The sequence below is a fragment of the Pseudophryne corroboree genome, chromosome 4 (assembly GCF_028390025.1).
Source record: "Pseudophryne corroboree isolate aPseCor3 chromosome 4, aPseCor3.hap2, whole genome shotgun sequence".
Classification (NCBI taxonomy): Eukaryota; Metazoa; Chordata; class Amphibia; order Anura; family Myobatrachidae; genus Pseudophryne; species Pseudophryne corroboree.
The window spans coordinates 337049594-337066701 of NC_086447.1; the positions used below are offsets into that span (position 1 = coordinate 337049594).

At 42.2% G+C, this 17108-nt stretch overlaps 1 protein-coding gene across 1 annotated transcript in view; it reads right to left on the minus strand.

Annotated features, from left to right (window-relative positions):
• LOC134909503 (probable cation-transporting ATPase 13A4) overlaps positions 1 to 17108 on the minus strand; it is a 309055-nt gene that overhangs the window by 45710 nt on the left and 246237 nt on the right. Inside the window, exons 23-28 of the mRNA XM_063916438.1 lie at positions 10187 to 10296; positions 8975 to 9071; positions 6948 to 7020; positions 6647 to 6821; positions 4632 to 4801; positions 2661 to 2749 (exon numbers count right to left, since the gene is read on the minus strand). Coding sequence (XP_063772508.1) covers positions 2661 to 2749; positions 4632 to 4801; positions 6647 to 6821; positions 6948 to 7020; positions 8975 to 9071; positions 10187 to 10296 — 714 coding nt within the window. The remainder of the gene's footprint in view (positions 1 to 2660; positions 2750 to 4631; positions 4802 to 6646; positions 6822 to 6947; positions 7021 to 8974; positions 9072 to 10186; positions 10297 to 17108) is intronic.

Here is a 17108-nt window from a genome sequence, read left to right on the forward strand (position 1 = left end):
ACAAATCTGCTTCACTCCAGATGTGAATGAATCCCAGCATGGGGTTACATTTACTAAGATGGGAGTTTTATTCAAGATGGGATGTTGCCCATAGCAAAAAATCAGATTCAACTTCTCATTTATTTAGCACCTTCTAGAAGATATATGGAATCTGATTGGTTGCTATGGGCAACGTCCCATCTTAAATAGAACTCCCATCTTAGTAAATGTACATCATGGTGTGGTACACTTTTTAAATTTTTAATTTAACAATAACAAACATTGCTGAGCATGCTTGTGTGTTGGTATGCTACTGTTTTAACATTCAAACATCCATGATGTAGTCCCTTTGCAATTAAAGTGTGCTTTGTGGCTTGCTTGTGTAATAGGTAATGTGAGTAAGTTTTTTATTTTTATTTTTGCTCTTCATTTTAGATGGTGCAGTTGGAGATCCCACAAGCCTGCCTGGCATCCTTGCCAGCCTAAAGGCAAATTTGCAGGCCATGCTGGCCGATGTTGACCGGCTGCAACAATTTTTTTAATTGAAAAATATTTTTTATTTGTTCAAAAAAAACTATTATGTTCAAAAATAAAAAAAAAATGTTTACAGTTAAGTGGTTGTTGTGTTTTTTAATGCAATAAAGGAACAGCATATTGCCGAGCAGAAATTGGTTACCTTACAAAAAAACACATCAAACTTACGATTATTAATCTTATTATTTACAAACAAACAAACAAATTATGTCAGTTAGGAGCTTATTGTTTAGAAAAACATGTAAACACATATATTCACACACTACACCTCCACACAAAAATATGCTATTTAACATTAGCCCAGGCACAGTTTACACATCTATTTCACTTATTTATAAACAAACATGGTAATGGTCAATTATGCCTACAAAGTGTTCTGTAGGTATTCTTTGAAGACTTAATTGGTCATGACCACAATCATTCATTACACTAATTGGATTCGTAATTGAGGAAGGCTTGTTGAGTTTGACTTGAAAGGTGTAATATAACTTGAAAAAACCCCCATTGCTGTGTGTTTTTCAGCAAAAGCGTGTGCAATGTTAAGAAGAATGGGGGTCATTCCGAGTTGTTCGCTCGTTATTTTTTTCTCGCAACGGAGCGAAAAGTCTCTAATGCGCATGCGCAATGTCCGCAGTGCGACTGCGCCAAGTAAATTTGCAATGCAGTTAGATATTTTACTCACGGCATTACGAGGTTTTTTCTTCGTTCTGGTGATCGTAATGTGATTGACAGGAAGTGGGTGTTTCTGGGTGGAAGCTGGCCGTTTTATGGGTGTGTGCGAAAAAACACTACCGTTTCTGGGAAAAACGCGGGAGTGGCTGGAGAAACGGAGGAGTGTCTGGCCAAACGCTGGGTGTGTTTGTGACGTCAAACCAGGAACGAAACTGACTGAACTGATCGCAGTTGCCGAGTAAGTGTGGAGCTACTCAGAAACTGCTAAGAAGTGTCTATACGCAATTTTGCTAATGTTTCGTTCGCAATTTTGCTAAGCTAAGATTCACTCCCAGTAGGCGGCGGCTTAGCGTGTGCAAAGCTGCTAAAAGCAGCTTGCGAGCGAACAACTCAGAATGAGGGCCAATGTGTAAATCTACGAGAAGTTTGTATTTTTACGATGAGGTTTGTAGTAATGCGATGGGTTCGCATTAGTGCGATGTCATTTGGCATACGCCTACTTTGTGTAATACTGCATACGAAATAGCAAAAATACATTGGGGGCGGATATTCGCTATTGTGCAACGTGTTCGCAATTTTGCGAATATGTTGTGCGAACGAAAACAATAGTGATCAACTCGGAATCACCCCCTATATATTTAATATTGCACCAGTCCCTATAATGATTTTAATGTATATCTAATAAAGATTAGCTATTTTAGAAGCATTGTGGTTCCAGTGCATCTGAGAAAAATGCTTCTCTTCCTCTTTTTCTTTGTTTCTACTCAGCATTTTATCTCTAGTTGCAAGGGTCTTATCGTTTCTTTGGACTCCACCTAGAGGACTATGGGCCTGATTCAGCATGAGTTGAAGATGTGCAAAAAATCGCACAACTACAACTCATTCCACTATCGTGCGGTGGAGCACAGGTCAAGGTCACCCCACATGCCGGATCCTGCCACCCCACTAAAATGCGAGCACATCACCACACAGTACAGTGCTCACATTTTTAGGGAAGCCCCCCGTCTCCACAGCCTAGCCGTGAAGGCAATCGCCGGACCGCCATGTTTTGGGTTGCAGCGTCTGCGTGTGAAATCACACAGCGCTGTGGCCCACCCCGCACATGGCCCGGACACACATGCATTTTCCGGACCTCGCCCTCCCCAATGCTACAATGCCACCCCAAAAAGCTTTGTCAACACCCCTGCCCACCCTGTGAAAATGAATCTGCCTGTCATTCATGCAGAGGCATTCGCATAAGTGAGATGCCATCACATCTCAATGTGTGCGCACACTTCTGCATGTGCACGCAGTGCACAAGCACTTCAGCATGCGACCGCATCTCTCCTAGGATATATTTTCTTTTCTTTTTTATGTATTTATTCCACTATTGCAAAGTAAACTTGTCTGTGAAGTGATTATGAAGGTGGTCAATGAAATTAATATCTTATCAACCATGCTGTAATTAGGTGAGCGTGTACAGTAAAATACTATACCTCCATAGTAGCGTACAGAGACTCAATATCAGCAAAGAGGAGAAATGCAGATGCTGCCACTTGTGCAACGATCAAAAACGAAAAGAGATCTGCAAAAAAAATTTATAATTATTTGACTCCATGCTGCATTTCCAGGTCCCCCATCCCAAACCCCTGTATACATTTACCAATGTACTCTGATTCCGAGGAGAGACTAACCTGCGCTGGACTTCCCAGTATCCAGACCTGTGCAGGGTACAGGAATTCTGTCTAGCAGAGCTGCTTCCATGCCCTGTGACTGACTGCAATTGAGCTGGACCTAGAAAAGCAAGAACACACTCATGCCACACAGTCACTGTGTGTGAGATGCTCCTGTCACTCTGAGGCTGCCTCCACTATTGGGACAAGACGGTTCACATCCTTGCTGGGAACTATGCAGCATATACATGGGGCCCATTATTTTCCTTGGGGACCTGTACAGGTTTCCCCTTTGACCCCTCCCTGTCACAGGCCCTGTCCGTCACTAAGAGGGCATCCCATTTCAATTCACACGCCACAAATGAGCATACAGTAGTAGTTGGCCTACATGCCCATGCCACTACCACTAGACAGAACTGTTCTCTGCAATTACATGATCACTGCACAGTTGCTGCACAGAAACGCCCATTAAACAGATAGAGTGATCCGTCAAGGAATGAATCGGGTTATCTGCTTATTCAGACTCCATCCATATGTGTATGCATGTTGCAGTGCATGTGTAGTCTGCGATCACTTTCTACAGCACATGCACAGTTTGCAAATATCCACTGGATCTGTCTGTATTTGGACTTGGGTCCAACTCAGAATCGGCCCCATACTAAGAATAATTTCATTTCTTCAGTCTTACATTTCTCTCCTACTGGTATTCAACATAGTAGCACACTTTTCTTCATGCAATGTCCATTGACTTCCTAAACAAATGCATTGTGTTTTGCAAAGCTCCATATTGATATTTTCTGCACAGTGCTGTAACTAGGGGTGTGTGAGCAGTGCCACCACCAAGGGAAAGGGTCATGGGAACGGTACTGTCGCTGCCCCAGAGGAACCTGTATTTGGCTGGCATGGAGCCTGGAATGGCAATCTGCAGCCTAGACAGTTGTTTCAGTGTTGCCCAGCATGCATTTGGGCAATCCTGATGCCCAGGTTTTTTTTATTCTGGTGACTTCACCCCCCGATTGTGGTAACATGATGTCTGGACTGACCCAAGGTGCATTATCACCTTGCTATGGCCATGTCCCATCAATACATTTTTCTGCCACCAGATGGTAGACTTTGACAGCATTGTAGTACACATGACAGATGAGTGAAAAATATGCAGCACATGTATACTCTGCATTGTGACTCAAGTCACTCTGCTCACATGTGTAACGTCATGTGTGTCTCTCAGGAGAAGGAGAGACAAGTGCTTATGTGTGACTCCTATGCTTGCCTACTATTTAGTGATAACCTCCAGGAGTTCCAGGTGTGAGTAGTGGGGGCATGTTGATTACCAGCATTACACATTCGACGTGGCCATGATGATGTGATTTACAGCAAATCTCATCATCATGTCCTGATCTACTTTACTGGAGAAGAGGAAGGGACACTGGAGGGGATGTGGTTAAAGTGCCAGCTGTCAGGAATCCGGTGTTTGAGATACCGATGCCAGAATACCAACATGACACCCATAGAGGGAGAATATAACCTGTGGCGAGTGCAGCGAGCACGCCACAAGGGGATTTCTATCACTCGCCCTGCTGTCAGCATACTGGCGGCCAGGATGCCACTGTCGGTATCTAGACAGTCAGCATCCCGGCCATCGGTAAAGTGTATGTATTCCCCACAGGCATGTGGTTTTTGTATTGACATATATACAACATAACCTTCATTTTCAAAATGCTACTAAAAAGCAAAAGTATCTTTTCGGTGATTCACACATGAATGTTTCACTTTCTCATTTTACATGCTACTTACAGTTGGTATACAAGCGCTGTCTGAATGGTCTGCCTTTGGAGAACACAAATTCTATAATAATTAGATTGAAGCTTGTGATAGGAAACATTGTAGCGGTATAATAATTCTCTGAAAATCCTTGTTCCCTCATTGTAATATTTTCTGTGCTGAGGTTTAAGGGAAGACATGCACTGTGGATCAAGGAAACAAAGAGTTAAACAACTGCTCGAGGAGTTCATGTTTAGAACAAGTCTTATTTGTATTCATTTGTTATTGTGACAGCATTTTCATGCAATACTTCTTTTGGGATCATAACTTTATATAGGTAACACAGAGGGGGGTGGGGGGTGTTTCAGTTGCCCGGAAATCCCCCTGCCCCACAACCTGGCCAGAGGCCACTACATGCAGTACACAGGGTGGAAAGAACCTGCTGCACATGCCCTGTAGCAGATTTTCCTACCAAGTCTGTTGTGTGTGTCTGTGGGGAGCTCAATCATTTCCCCAGAGAGAGCATATGGTTAGTGGCTTACCGTATGCATTAGGCCTGCATATGTCTGACCTACTGTAATACATAAACTGCACTATCTTTAGGGAATACTATAACTTGTTACATGCTAATTATGAATACTTCATGGACTGATGATAATCGCTCTATAATCAAACATTTGGAAACCCCCCTTCCTTCATAAATCCTGTGTTTGCCGCTGCTTTGTATCAATAAAAGAACAGCAAAGATCATCTGCTAACAACACAATATGCAGACTGTTTGCACTGACTTATCTGCCTAATGCACTGTGCAGCACTTCTCAACCTGTGGCCAAGGTGTATTGCGCACGATAAAAGGTCAAAAAAATGTCAGCCAATATCCCTCATGCTCCACTGGATACTGCGTTGGCTCCTGCAGTGACTAGCTACAAATGTAAGGAGTGGAGCATTGGCACAACAAAACCAACAGCTGCCATGTGGGGGGCAGACCCCACAGCAGGGTCATAACTAGGGCAGAGTAGGCTTTCCAAAATAGGACCCATCTACCCCTTGGCAGACATCTCAGCACCATGACATCTGTCATGGAGAGAAGCTAGGAGCAGGCAGACATTGGCTCAGTAGAAAAAGAGACTAAGAAGAAATGAAGAGGAAAGGAGCCCTAAAGTAAGTAAACTGCAATGGTTAAAGAGAACAGGGGGTGGGGGTATTTGGTATGTAAAGAACTACTGGTAGTGTGTGCTTTGGGTACAGACAAGTTCATTTACATGTATTTCTATAGCTTTCAGATTTTGTGTCACGTGTGTGGATGTCCACCTCATTTGGTCACTGCAGAAAAAAATTGTGAACCACTGCCTAGTGAATCAAAGGTGTAAGTCATCCCCACCCTCTATCCACCAGTGTGAAAACGGTTCCCATGCAATGAAAATGTGTGACCATGTAAGGGATTGCACTTATAAGGCCACATTCCTCATTAATGTGGCCATTTTTCTCCTTATGTACAGTACTATTAGACCAAACCTCATGCATGCCTTACATCATTGCATATACATGACATTGAGACTGTATGTGTTCCATGTGTTTCATTAGTAGCTTTTAAAACCCATTCACAGTGGGGATGCCCAGTTACAGACACCTCCAAGTAAGTGTGAACATGAACTCATTTTTGATGTACTGTAGGTTAGCTCAATTGCAACCCACAGCAATAGATCACAGTCCAACATACACATTATCTAGCTTCTGATGCTTCTAAAATTGATCTAGAAATTGATCTTGTTGTCGCCCCACAGTAACAGCAACATGTGAGATAAACTATTTGTGCTAAAATAAAGGAATGGCCTCCAATAACTGCATTTGCACTGCAAGCCTCCAAGTAAGCAGCTTTAAGAAAAGCCTTACCGTATGTCAGCAATGCATGGTTCTATATACTATGCAGTATGCAAAAAGGCGTATTCTGTGCTAATTAGTCCTAAAACCAGACATGCTTCCAGAAATGCTGAAAAATGCTCATCTGAGGACAAATAAGGGAATTCTACAGTGGACATAGCTCTTACCTGAACACGTCGGTTTCACTGAACCATGGCTGCTGCTGAAGCAGGAGGAAAGCAGTAATCTGGACTACAATTGTGAAAATTAAATGCATCAGAATTGAGAGTAACAAAGGAGGAGAGAGAAGATGTCCTGATGGTCGGTGCTGAGTAAGCTTTGGTGCAGGAGCATTCAGACTCACTAGAGGAAGAACAGAGCAGAAACATTGCTGCAGATCACTTGTGCTATCAGGCTGTTCTCTGCAGTAGTTCTCTGGATCTAGACAAAAATAACAAGACGCCAATAGAAAAGAAAAAGGATACTTACTAGTTAAGGCGACTGAAAAGCTTATAGCCAAATCTTGCACAAGGTACTGATAGTTTCCAAGAAAGGTTTGTTTCTGATAGAAGGAAATTACAATTGAGATTATGTACTCTATGTATGAATACAGCTTAAAGATCAAGCACTTTAGACTTAGTTATATGCATTATATGCATATATATTGTTATATCATTGTTATTTCCAATTGTAAAGCGTGACGAATTTGCTGCGCTATATAAGAAGCTGTTAATAAATAATAAAGAAATAATTATAATAAATGACTGTACATGCATAAAATTCTGTCTATGATTCTATCAGAGTACATGTAATACCCAAACATATCAGGCAATGGAGGACTAGCAAGGCTTGGCCTGTCACTGTGTAGCTATAAAAACAAAATATAGTTACTGCGTTGGTATAAAAATAACAGTATTGCCGTGGTAGAATGATTATCAGCACACATTTATATTTTAAGCATTTAATTACTATGAAAATTAATACGTCAATTTCATGTTTACTACGCAATGGGCTAATGGCCTAATTCAGACTTGATCGCTATTGTGCGAAATCGCAAGGTGACTGATTATCGAATGACTGTGCATACTGTATGTGCGGATCATAATGCGCAGGCATGAGGCCATACTGTGGGATTTTTATCACTAGGCGAACACAGGTTGATTGACAGGAAGCAGACATTTGAGGGTGGTAAATGGCCGTTTTCTAGGAGTGTCAGGAAAAACACAGACGTTCACAGGTGTTTTCTGGGTGGGTGGGTGTGTGACATCATCTCCGGCCCTGATCAGCGTATTTGTATCGCACTGTATGAGTAAGTCCTGGGCTACGCACAGACTGCACAGACTGGAAAAATCATTCGATGGTGAGTGAGTTGCAAACGGATTTGCAGCTGGCCGACATTGGCAAAGCTTTTCACATGGTGTACGCAGACTTGCACAGGGCGTTTTTTTACTCTGGCTAGGTGGCAACTATCCGATCGCAAACCTCTGCAAATTCACAGAGGAGCGATCAGGTCTGAATTAGGCCCTAAATGTTATAGAAGTATATTCAATTCCTGTCGGAATTCCCAACAGGTCGAAAAAAACGGAACTTTTTACCATTTTTAGGGCAAATTTCTATTCGCCCTATTCAATGTAAGTGCCATTTTTTTTTTGACTTGTCGGAAATTCAGACACTGTTGAAAAATAGGTGGATTGATGAATTCTACACTAATCCACCTGTTTTGCCGAATTTGCCGGCGTTTCGCAAGTTTTTTTTCCGCATTTTTGCCCATGTCAGTTCGACTTGGTATGGGTGAAAACGGGACAAAAGTAGACGAAAATGCCCGCAAATTGAATAATGAATAGTGAACTGTCGAATATGCCCCATAGCCTACGAGAAGCAGGAAGTGCAGAAACACATGCTTTTCTGGATGGATTTTTAAAGCAGCAATCATTTACACAGCAAAACCAACCTGAGTATGCCGTGTAAATGATTGCCTCTTTAAAAATCCGACCAGATTCACAGGAAATCCTGTACTCTCTGCTTCTCACAGTAGAAATAGTAGGTAGTGAGACTTTATCAATATGTAAACATGTATAGCAGCGCTATTGCCAATGGTTTATATTCCAGTCTATCAATCTATGAATTTACATTAGTTCTCAAGTAAAAGTCAACTCTTCTGAATGCCTCATGCATCTTCATCTTGATGCATTCTCCTTTTACAATGGCTTTTATACAGTGTACATTTTAATTACTGATGTAACCCAGGTTAATAATTGCTTAAAAAATAGGTAGCCGTGTAAAATATGTGCTAATGTAATTATGTGCTACAGTTAATTATTTTATGCAGACAATAAATGATGCCCAGAGAACACAATTCCAAGCAGAATATACTGTAATAAGCAGGTGAAAGTATTATAGCTATGATAAACTTTTCATTTTAGTAACATTGAAGGAAATACTTTTGTTTTGTTGTTCTTAACAAACATCAACATCATTGGATGGTACTTCTATGGAGGATAGAATGATAGCCATACCCAAAAAAGAAATAGAATGCAAGTTACTGCAATCAGGGTGTACATCGTCAAGAATTTAAAGAGGGAGATTGATGTAACAAGCGTATTCCGGCCTTCCCTGCCAGAGAAAACAACAGGTTGGTTAATAGTTATATACAGTATATTTAGCTTCATAATTCACTACAAAGATGGATAAAACCAGAGCTGGCCCTGACCAATTTGAAGCCCTAGGTATGATTTTAGCTGGTGCCACTTAAACTGCAGCTAATTCTACCACCAAGAATTGTATTTCTACTGCTGATGCCACCTGGAGCAATGGCCCCTAGAGATAGTCTATTTGGCCTATGTCCAGGGATTACTCTGGGTACTACTGTGCATATAGAGAAATATCCACATTTAGTTTTGGTAATGCAATGCAGATGCAATTAGTATTCATACCCAAAGGGCCTTATTCAGGTTTGATAGCAAACCAAAAAAGTTAGCAATTGAGCAAACCCATGTTGCACTGCAGGTGGGGCAGATGTAACATGTGCAGAGAGAGTTAGATATAGGTGGGGTGTGTTCAGACTGAAATCTTAATTGCAGTGTAGAAATTAAGCGGCCAGTATTTACCCTGCACAGAAATAATATAACTCACCCAAATTTAACTCTCTCTGCACATGTTACATCTGCTCCACCTGCAGTGCAACATGATTTTGCCCAAATGCTAACTTTTATGGTTTAATAACAAACCTGAATAACCCCCAAAGTGCGCTAATGTATATACCCAGACAAATCATGATGAGAAGCAAATTGCTGTTTTTGCATTCACACACAATACAGCTTTATTTTTACAGTTAGATTTAATCATGTGTTTATTTTTTGGCAGTTTTGCAATATGAATTCTTTTTTAATTCATTACATTCTTTTTATCTCCCTGCAAAATCACATTATGATAACTCTTTAGAGTTGAAAAATTATCCAAAATATGTCCAGAGTTTAAATTTAATTCCACTCTGATGCACAATATTTTTTTTCTTTACTTTAAATGAGACCCCCTTTGTCTAGACTTCAATGAAACAGTGGTTATAGACGGTGAATTACACAATACAGTATAATACATTGAGACGTTCTTGCTTAGTTTTAGTATCTTTTAAACACAGTAATACTTTTTTTTAAATTTCAAGTCAAAAACAGCTCCCAACATTCTATGTTGTATACCTGTTGCAGATGAAGGACAGAGGGACAACTTACTTGATGAGCTTTGGAACACATGTAATATTAGGAATATTTGAAGTGAAAGGAGATGCAACAGATGCTTCTAACTCTGACAAAGAAATTCCAGCATGTGCCATTTTAAGTGCCTTTAAAAGAAAATGTGTTAAGTATTATGAGTTTGAATAAACAAAATGATTCTGTATCCATATAATTTCACACATACTGTAAATGCTGTATGTGTGAGAGTGTTTGCTTACAAAATAATATTAGACGTATTGAAAACAAAGGCATTAATGGCATTATGTGCCCACTTTACTATTAATCAGTGAGAAATAGCTGGATTGCATATGGGCAATACATATGATCAAATGTTAAAAGATGTCAGATTGTCATAGTTTTGTACAAAACATACAAGCTCAGGGAGGTTTACATCAATGCACATATTTGCCTTCCATGTGCATACACTGTATAGGTACACCAGGGACGTGTGGTGAGGTAAGTGGCTCATGAGGCACTGGCTAGTACCAGAGCCAGACTTACACGCAACATATGAGCCGAAGGGTTCATGTGGACATTATACACAGGTGCAGCAGTATAAACTCCTGGAAATTTGGTGAGTTCGGATCAGAGATGTTCGGAAAAGGTAGGCAGTGTCTCACCTGTCATAGACTTTATACTCCACAGTTTTCACTATAAAGATTACTAGAATAATACAAAGAAGATATTTCTAATATATTCTTTGTATTTTTCCATATACTTCATATGGACAAAACTCTGGCGTATATGTTAGTATGACAGGAAAGGTTCTGCCTTACCTCACCGCATGTCACTGAGGTACACGTCCACATTCTGGTGTTGGAAACTGGCATCAGAAAATGAGTGTGGCCTAATATTGTGGGATTGCTGGTCCCACTGGAAATGCACATGGTGGAAAGAGTAAAATGTATCTTCAAAGTCCATTCTGCTACTAATTTACAACTACTTCTTTATTATTCTTCTCCAAAATACTGCTCACATTAGTCTAGATTATTTTGTCAATTATTCATGAGAATGAGTTTATGCAATGTATCACTTATATAGGTTTGAATGTTTCTGCATTAGTTGAAATATACCTAGAAAGTTCCACATAACGTTGTCTTGGAATGATCAAAAGGAATCCCATGAAGAGATTCCCCAAGGACATGAAAAAATTATGTTCTGGGGATGTTTTTTTTAACTATTTCCTTTCCAACCAGTCTAAGCTTAGAAGGCATCCATTGCTTTAAATACACCTAGCAATCTCCACAGATGCCATAAATTCCACAATGCATAATCTTTATGCTTTGAAAACCGTGTGTGCATCTGCACATGTGTGCCAGAAACAGCCTCAGCTTATATAACCCACATGGGGCAGTAATTTAGGGCTCACATACAAAGTGCATTCCCAGACGTTATTGATAGTGCAATTGGGTGCAGTACTGACACAAGGCTTCCATCTCTATGGCATAATGTGTTTTCAGTAGACAGACTTCTAAATGGTTAAAATAAATACAGGTTGAGTATCCCATATCCAAATATTCCGAAATACGGAATATTCCGAAATACGGACTTTTTTGAGTGAGAGTGAGATAGTGAAACCTTTGTTTTTTGATGGCTCAATGTACACAAACTTTGTTTAATACACAAAGTTATTAAAAATATTGTATTAAATGACCTTCAGGCTGTGTGTATAAGGTGTATATGAAACATAAATGAATTGTGTGAATATAGACACACTTTGTTTAATGCACAAAGTTATAAAATATATTGGCTAAAATTATCTTCAGGCTGTGTGTATAAGGTGTATATGTAACATAAATGCATTATGTGCTTAGATTTAGGTCCCATCACCATGATATCTCATTATGGTATGCAATTATTCCAAAATACGGAAAAATCCCATATCCAAAATACCTCTGGTCCCAAGCACTTTGGATAAGGGATACTCAACCTGTATCTGCTTTTAAGCTTTAGAGGAAACTTATCTATATTACTACAACAACAACAACAACAACAACAACAACAACAACTGTACAACAGTATTTTTTTATTAACAGTTATTTATATAGTTATTTAGAGTAGACTCAGGCAATGTTGGGAAGTATGAAGTGATATATAATGGAGAGCTGTAATATAAACTATGTTCAAGTGGTTCAGGGAGGAGGTACAGTAAAGATGCATACACACTTGCCAATAAAGTAAACAACGTCGCTCATTTTGCCCTTCCTGAGCGAAGTCATTTACCATATCGACTAGTGTGTACACTGCCAAACGACAAGCGATGCGTGGCCCCGTGGGTTATTAATGATAATCGCTGTCAGTCGTGCATTCAGCTCAATTTGGACTGTCATCCAAAAGCTGCATGCACAGCCCAGCCACGGCATGACGTCACTGAGCGATATCGTTTGCATATCGCTCAGTGTGTACACACTAAAGGCAGAGAAAGGAACACACTAGGCAACGTTGCTCATACTGTAGAGCACATTGCCTAGTGTGTATCCACCTTATGAGAGTGGAGCAGCATGGTGAATGTTAATGATTATATGCAGCAGTAGTGTTTTCCAGGAATTATATTGGTGTATCACTGAAACCTCAGAAAAGCCTACTGGAGAAAAACACCTCACATTTATTATATTGCTGTGACCCAAATTACTCCCTAACCCCACTTTCCTCAGAGCCCTAATATGTCCTGGGCAATGTATTGTACTCGTTAGGGACTTCCTTCACTTTATCCATTCTTTTATTTTTATCTTAATGAATAAGACTTATAATGTATGAGTAGTTTCCTATTCTGTAGATCAGAAAAAAATAAGATTTTACTTACCGATAAATCTATTTCTCATAGTCCGTAGTGGATGCTGGGGACTCCGTCAGGACCATGGGGATTAGCGGCTCCGCAGGAGACAGGGCACAAAAAGTAAGCTTTTAGGATCACATGGTGTGTACTGGCTCCTCCCCCTATGACCCTCCTCCAAGCCTCAGTTAGGTACTGTGCCCGGACGAGCGTACACAATAAGGAAGGATCTTGAATCCCGGGTAAGACTCATACCAGCCACACCAATCACACCGTACAACCTGTGATTTGAACCCAGTTAACAGTATGATAACAACGAAGGAGCCTCTGAAAAGATGGCCCACAACAATAATAACCCGATTTTTGTAACAATAATTATGTACAAGTAATGCAGACAATCCGCACTTGGGATGGGCGCCCAGCATCCACTACGGACTATGAGAAATAGATTTATCGGTAAGTAAAATCTTATTTTCTCTAACGTCCTAGTGGATGCTGGGGACTCCGTCAGGACCATGGGGATTATACCAAAGCTCCCAAACGGGCGGGAGAGTGCGGATGACTCTGCAGCACCGAATGAGAGAACTCCAGGTCCTCCTCAGCCAGGGTATCAAATTTGTAGAATTTTACAAACGTGTTCCCGCCTGACCACGTAGCTGCTCGGCAAAGTTGTAAAGCCGAGACCCCTCGGGCAGCCGCCCAAGATGAGCCCACCTTCCTTGTGGAATGGGCATTTACAGATTTTGGCTGTGGCAGGCCTGCCACAGAATGTGCAAGTTGAATTGTACTACAAATCCAACGAGCAATAGTCTGCTTAGAAGCAGGAGCACCCAGCTTTTTGGGTGCATACAATATAAACAGCAAGTCAGACTTTCTGACTCCAGCCGTCCTGGAATTATATATATATATATATATTTTCAGGGCCCTGACAACGTCTAGCAACTTGGAGTCCTCCAAGTCCCTAGTAGCCGCAGGCACCACAATAGGTTGTTTTAGGTGAAACGCTGACACCACCTTAGGAAGAAACTGGGGACGAGTCCCAGTTCTGCCCCGTCCGAATGGAAAATCAAATATGGGCTTTTGTAAGACAAAGCCGCCAATTCTGACAATCGCCTGGCCGAGGCCAGGGCCAACAGCATGGTCACTTTCCATGTGAGATATTTCAAATCCACAGATTTGAGCGGTTCAAACCAATATGATTTGAGGAATCCCAACACTACTTTAAGATCCCACGGTGCCACTGGAGGCACAAAAGGGGCTGTATATGCAATACTCCCTTGACAAATGTCTGGACTTCAGGAACTGAAGCCAATTCTTTCTGGAAGAAAATCTACAGGGCCGAAACTTGAACCTTAATGGACCCCAATTTGAGGCTCATAGACACTCCTGTTTTCAGGAAGTGCAGAAATCGACCTAGTTGAAATTTCTTCGTGGGGCCTTCCTGGCCTCACCCACGCAACATATTTTCACCACATGTGGTGATAACGTTGTGCGGTCACCTCCTTCCTGGCTTTGACCAGGGTAGGTATGACCTCTTCCGGAATGCCTTTTCCCTTAGAGTCCGGCGTTCAACCGCCATGCCGTCAAACGCAGCCGCGGTAAGTCTTGGAACAGACATGGTACTTGCTGAAGCAAGTCCCTTCTTAGCTCCTGAGGCCATTAGTCCTCTATGAGCATCTCTTGAAGTTCCGGGTACCAAGTCCCTCTTGGCCAATCCGGAGCCACGAGTATAGTTCTTACTCCTCTACGTCTTATAATTCTCAATACCTTGGTTATGAGAAGCAGAGGAGGGAACACATACACCGACTGTTACACCCACGGTGTTACCAGGACATCCACAGCTATCGCCTGAAGGTCTCGTGACCTGGCGCAATACCTGTCCCGTTTTTTGTTCGGGCGGGACGCCATCATGTCCACCTTTGGTCTTTCCCAACGGTTCACAATCATGCGGAAAACTTCCCTATGAAGTTCCCACTCTCCCGGGTGGAGGTCGTGCCTGCTGAGGAAGTCTGCTTCCCAGTCGTCCACTCCCGGAATGAACACTGCTGACAGTGCTATCACATGATTTTCCGCCTAGCGAAAAATCCTTGCAGTTTTGCCACTGCCCTCCTGCTTCTTGTGCCGCCCTTTCTGTTTACGTGGGCGACTGCCGTGATGTTATCCCACTGGATCAATACCGGCTGACCTTGAAGCAGAGGTCTTGCTAAGTTTAGAGCATTATAAATTTGCTCTTAGCTCCAGTATATTTATGTGGAGAGAATTCTCCAGACTTGATCACACTCCCTGGAAATTTTTTCCCTGTGTGACTGCTCCCCAGCCTCTCAGGCTGGCCTCCGTGGTCACCAGCATCCAATCCTGAATGCCGAATCTACGGCCCTCTAGAAGATGAGCACTCTGTAATCACCACAGGAGAGACACCCTTGTCCTTGGATATAGGGTTATCCGCTGATGCATCTGAAGATGCGATCCGGACCATTTGTCCAGCAGATCCCACTGAAGAGTTCTTGCGTGAAATCTGCCGAATGGAATCGCTTCGTAATAAGCCACCATTTTTACCAGGACTCTTGTGCAATGATGCACTGACACTTTTCCTGGTTTTAGGAGGATCCCGATTAGCTCGGATAACTCCCTGGCTTTCTCCTCTGGGAGAAACACCTTTTTCTGGACTGTGTCCAGAATCATCCCTAGGACCAGCAGACGTGTCGTCGGAACAACTGCGGTTTTGGAATATTTAGAATCCACCCGTGTTGTCGTAGAACTACTTGAGATAGTGCTACTCCGACCTCCAACTGTTCTCTGGACCTTGTTCTTATCAGGAGGTCGTCCATTTTCTTTGAAGACGAATCCTCATTTCGGTCATTACCTTGGTAAGGACCCGGGGTGCCTTGGACAATCCAACGGCATCGTCTGAAACTGATAGTGACAGTTCTGTACCACGAACCTGAGATACCCTTGGTGAGAAAGGCAAATTTTGGGACATGGAGGTAAGCATCCCTGATGTCCCGGGACACCATATAGTCCCCTTCTTCCCGGTTCGCTATCACTGCTCTGAGTGACTCCATCTGGATTTGAACCTTTGTAAGTGTTCAAATATTTCAGATTTAGAATAGGTCTCACCTAGCCTTCTGGCTTCAGTACCACAATATAGTGTGGAATAATACCCCTTTCCCTGTTGTAGGAGGGGTAATTTTATTATCACCTGCTGGGAATACAGCTTGTGAATTGTTTTCAATACTGCCTCCCTGTCGGAGGGAGACATTGGTACAGCAGACTACAGGAACCTGCGAGGGGGAAACGTCTCGACATTCCAATCTGTACCCCTTGGATACTACTTGTAGGATCCAGGGGTCCTGTACGGTCCTAGCGTCATGCTGAGAACTTGGTAGAAGCGGTGGAGGGCTTCTGTTCCTGGGAATGGGCTGCCTGCTGCAGTCTTCTTCCCTTTCCTCTATCCCTGGGCAGATATGACTCTTATAGGGACGAAAGGACTGAGGCTGAAAAGACGGTGTCTTTTTCTGCAGAGATGTGACTTAGGGTAAAAAACGGTGGATTTTCCAGCAGTTGCCGTGGCCACCAGGTCCCCTGGACCGACCCCAAATAACTCCTCCCCTTTATACGGCAATACATCTTTGTGCCGTTTGGAATCTGCATCACCTGACCACTGTCGTGTCCATAAACATCTTCTTGCAGATATGGACATCGCATTTACTCTTGATGCCAGAGTGCAAATATCCCTCTGCGCATCTCGCCTATATAGAAATGCATCCTTTAAATGCTCTATAGTCAATAAAATACTGTCCCTGTCAAGGGTATCAATATTTTTAGTCAGGGAATCCGACCAAGCCACCTCAGCTCTGCACATCCAGGCTGAGGCGATCGCTGGTCGCAGTATAACACCAGCATGTGTGTGTATACTTTTTAGGATATTTTCCAGCCTCCTATCAGCTGGCTCCTTAAGTACGGCCCTATCTGTAGATGGTACCGCCACTTGTTCTGATAAGCATGTGAGCGCCTTATCCACCCTAAGGGGTGTTTCCCAACGCGCCCTAACTTCTGGCGGGAAAGGGTATACCGCCAATAATTTTCTATCGGGGGAAACCCACGCATCATCACACACTTCATTTAATTTATCTGATTCAGGAAAAA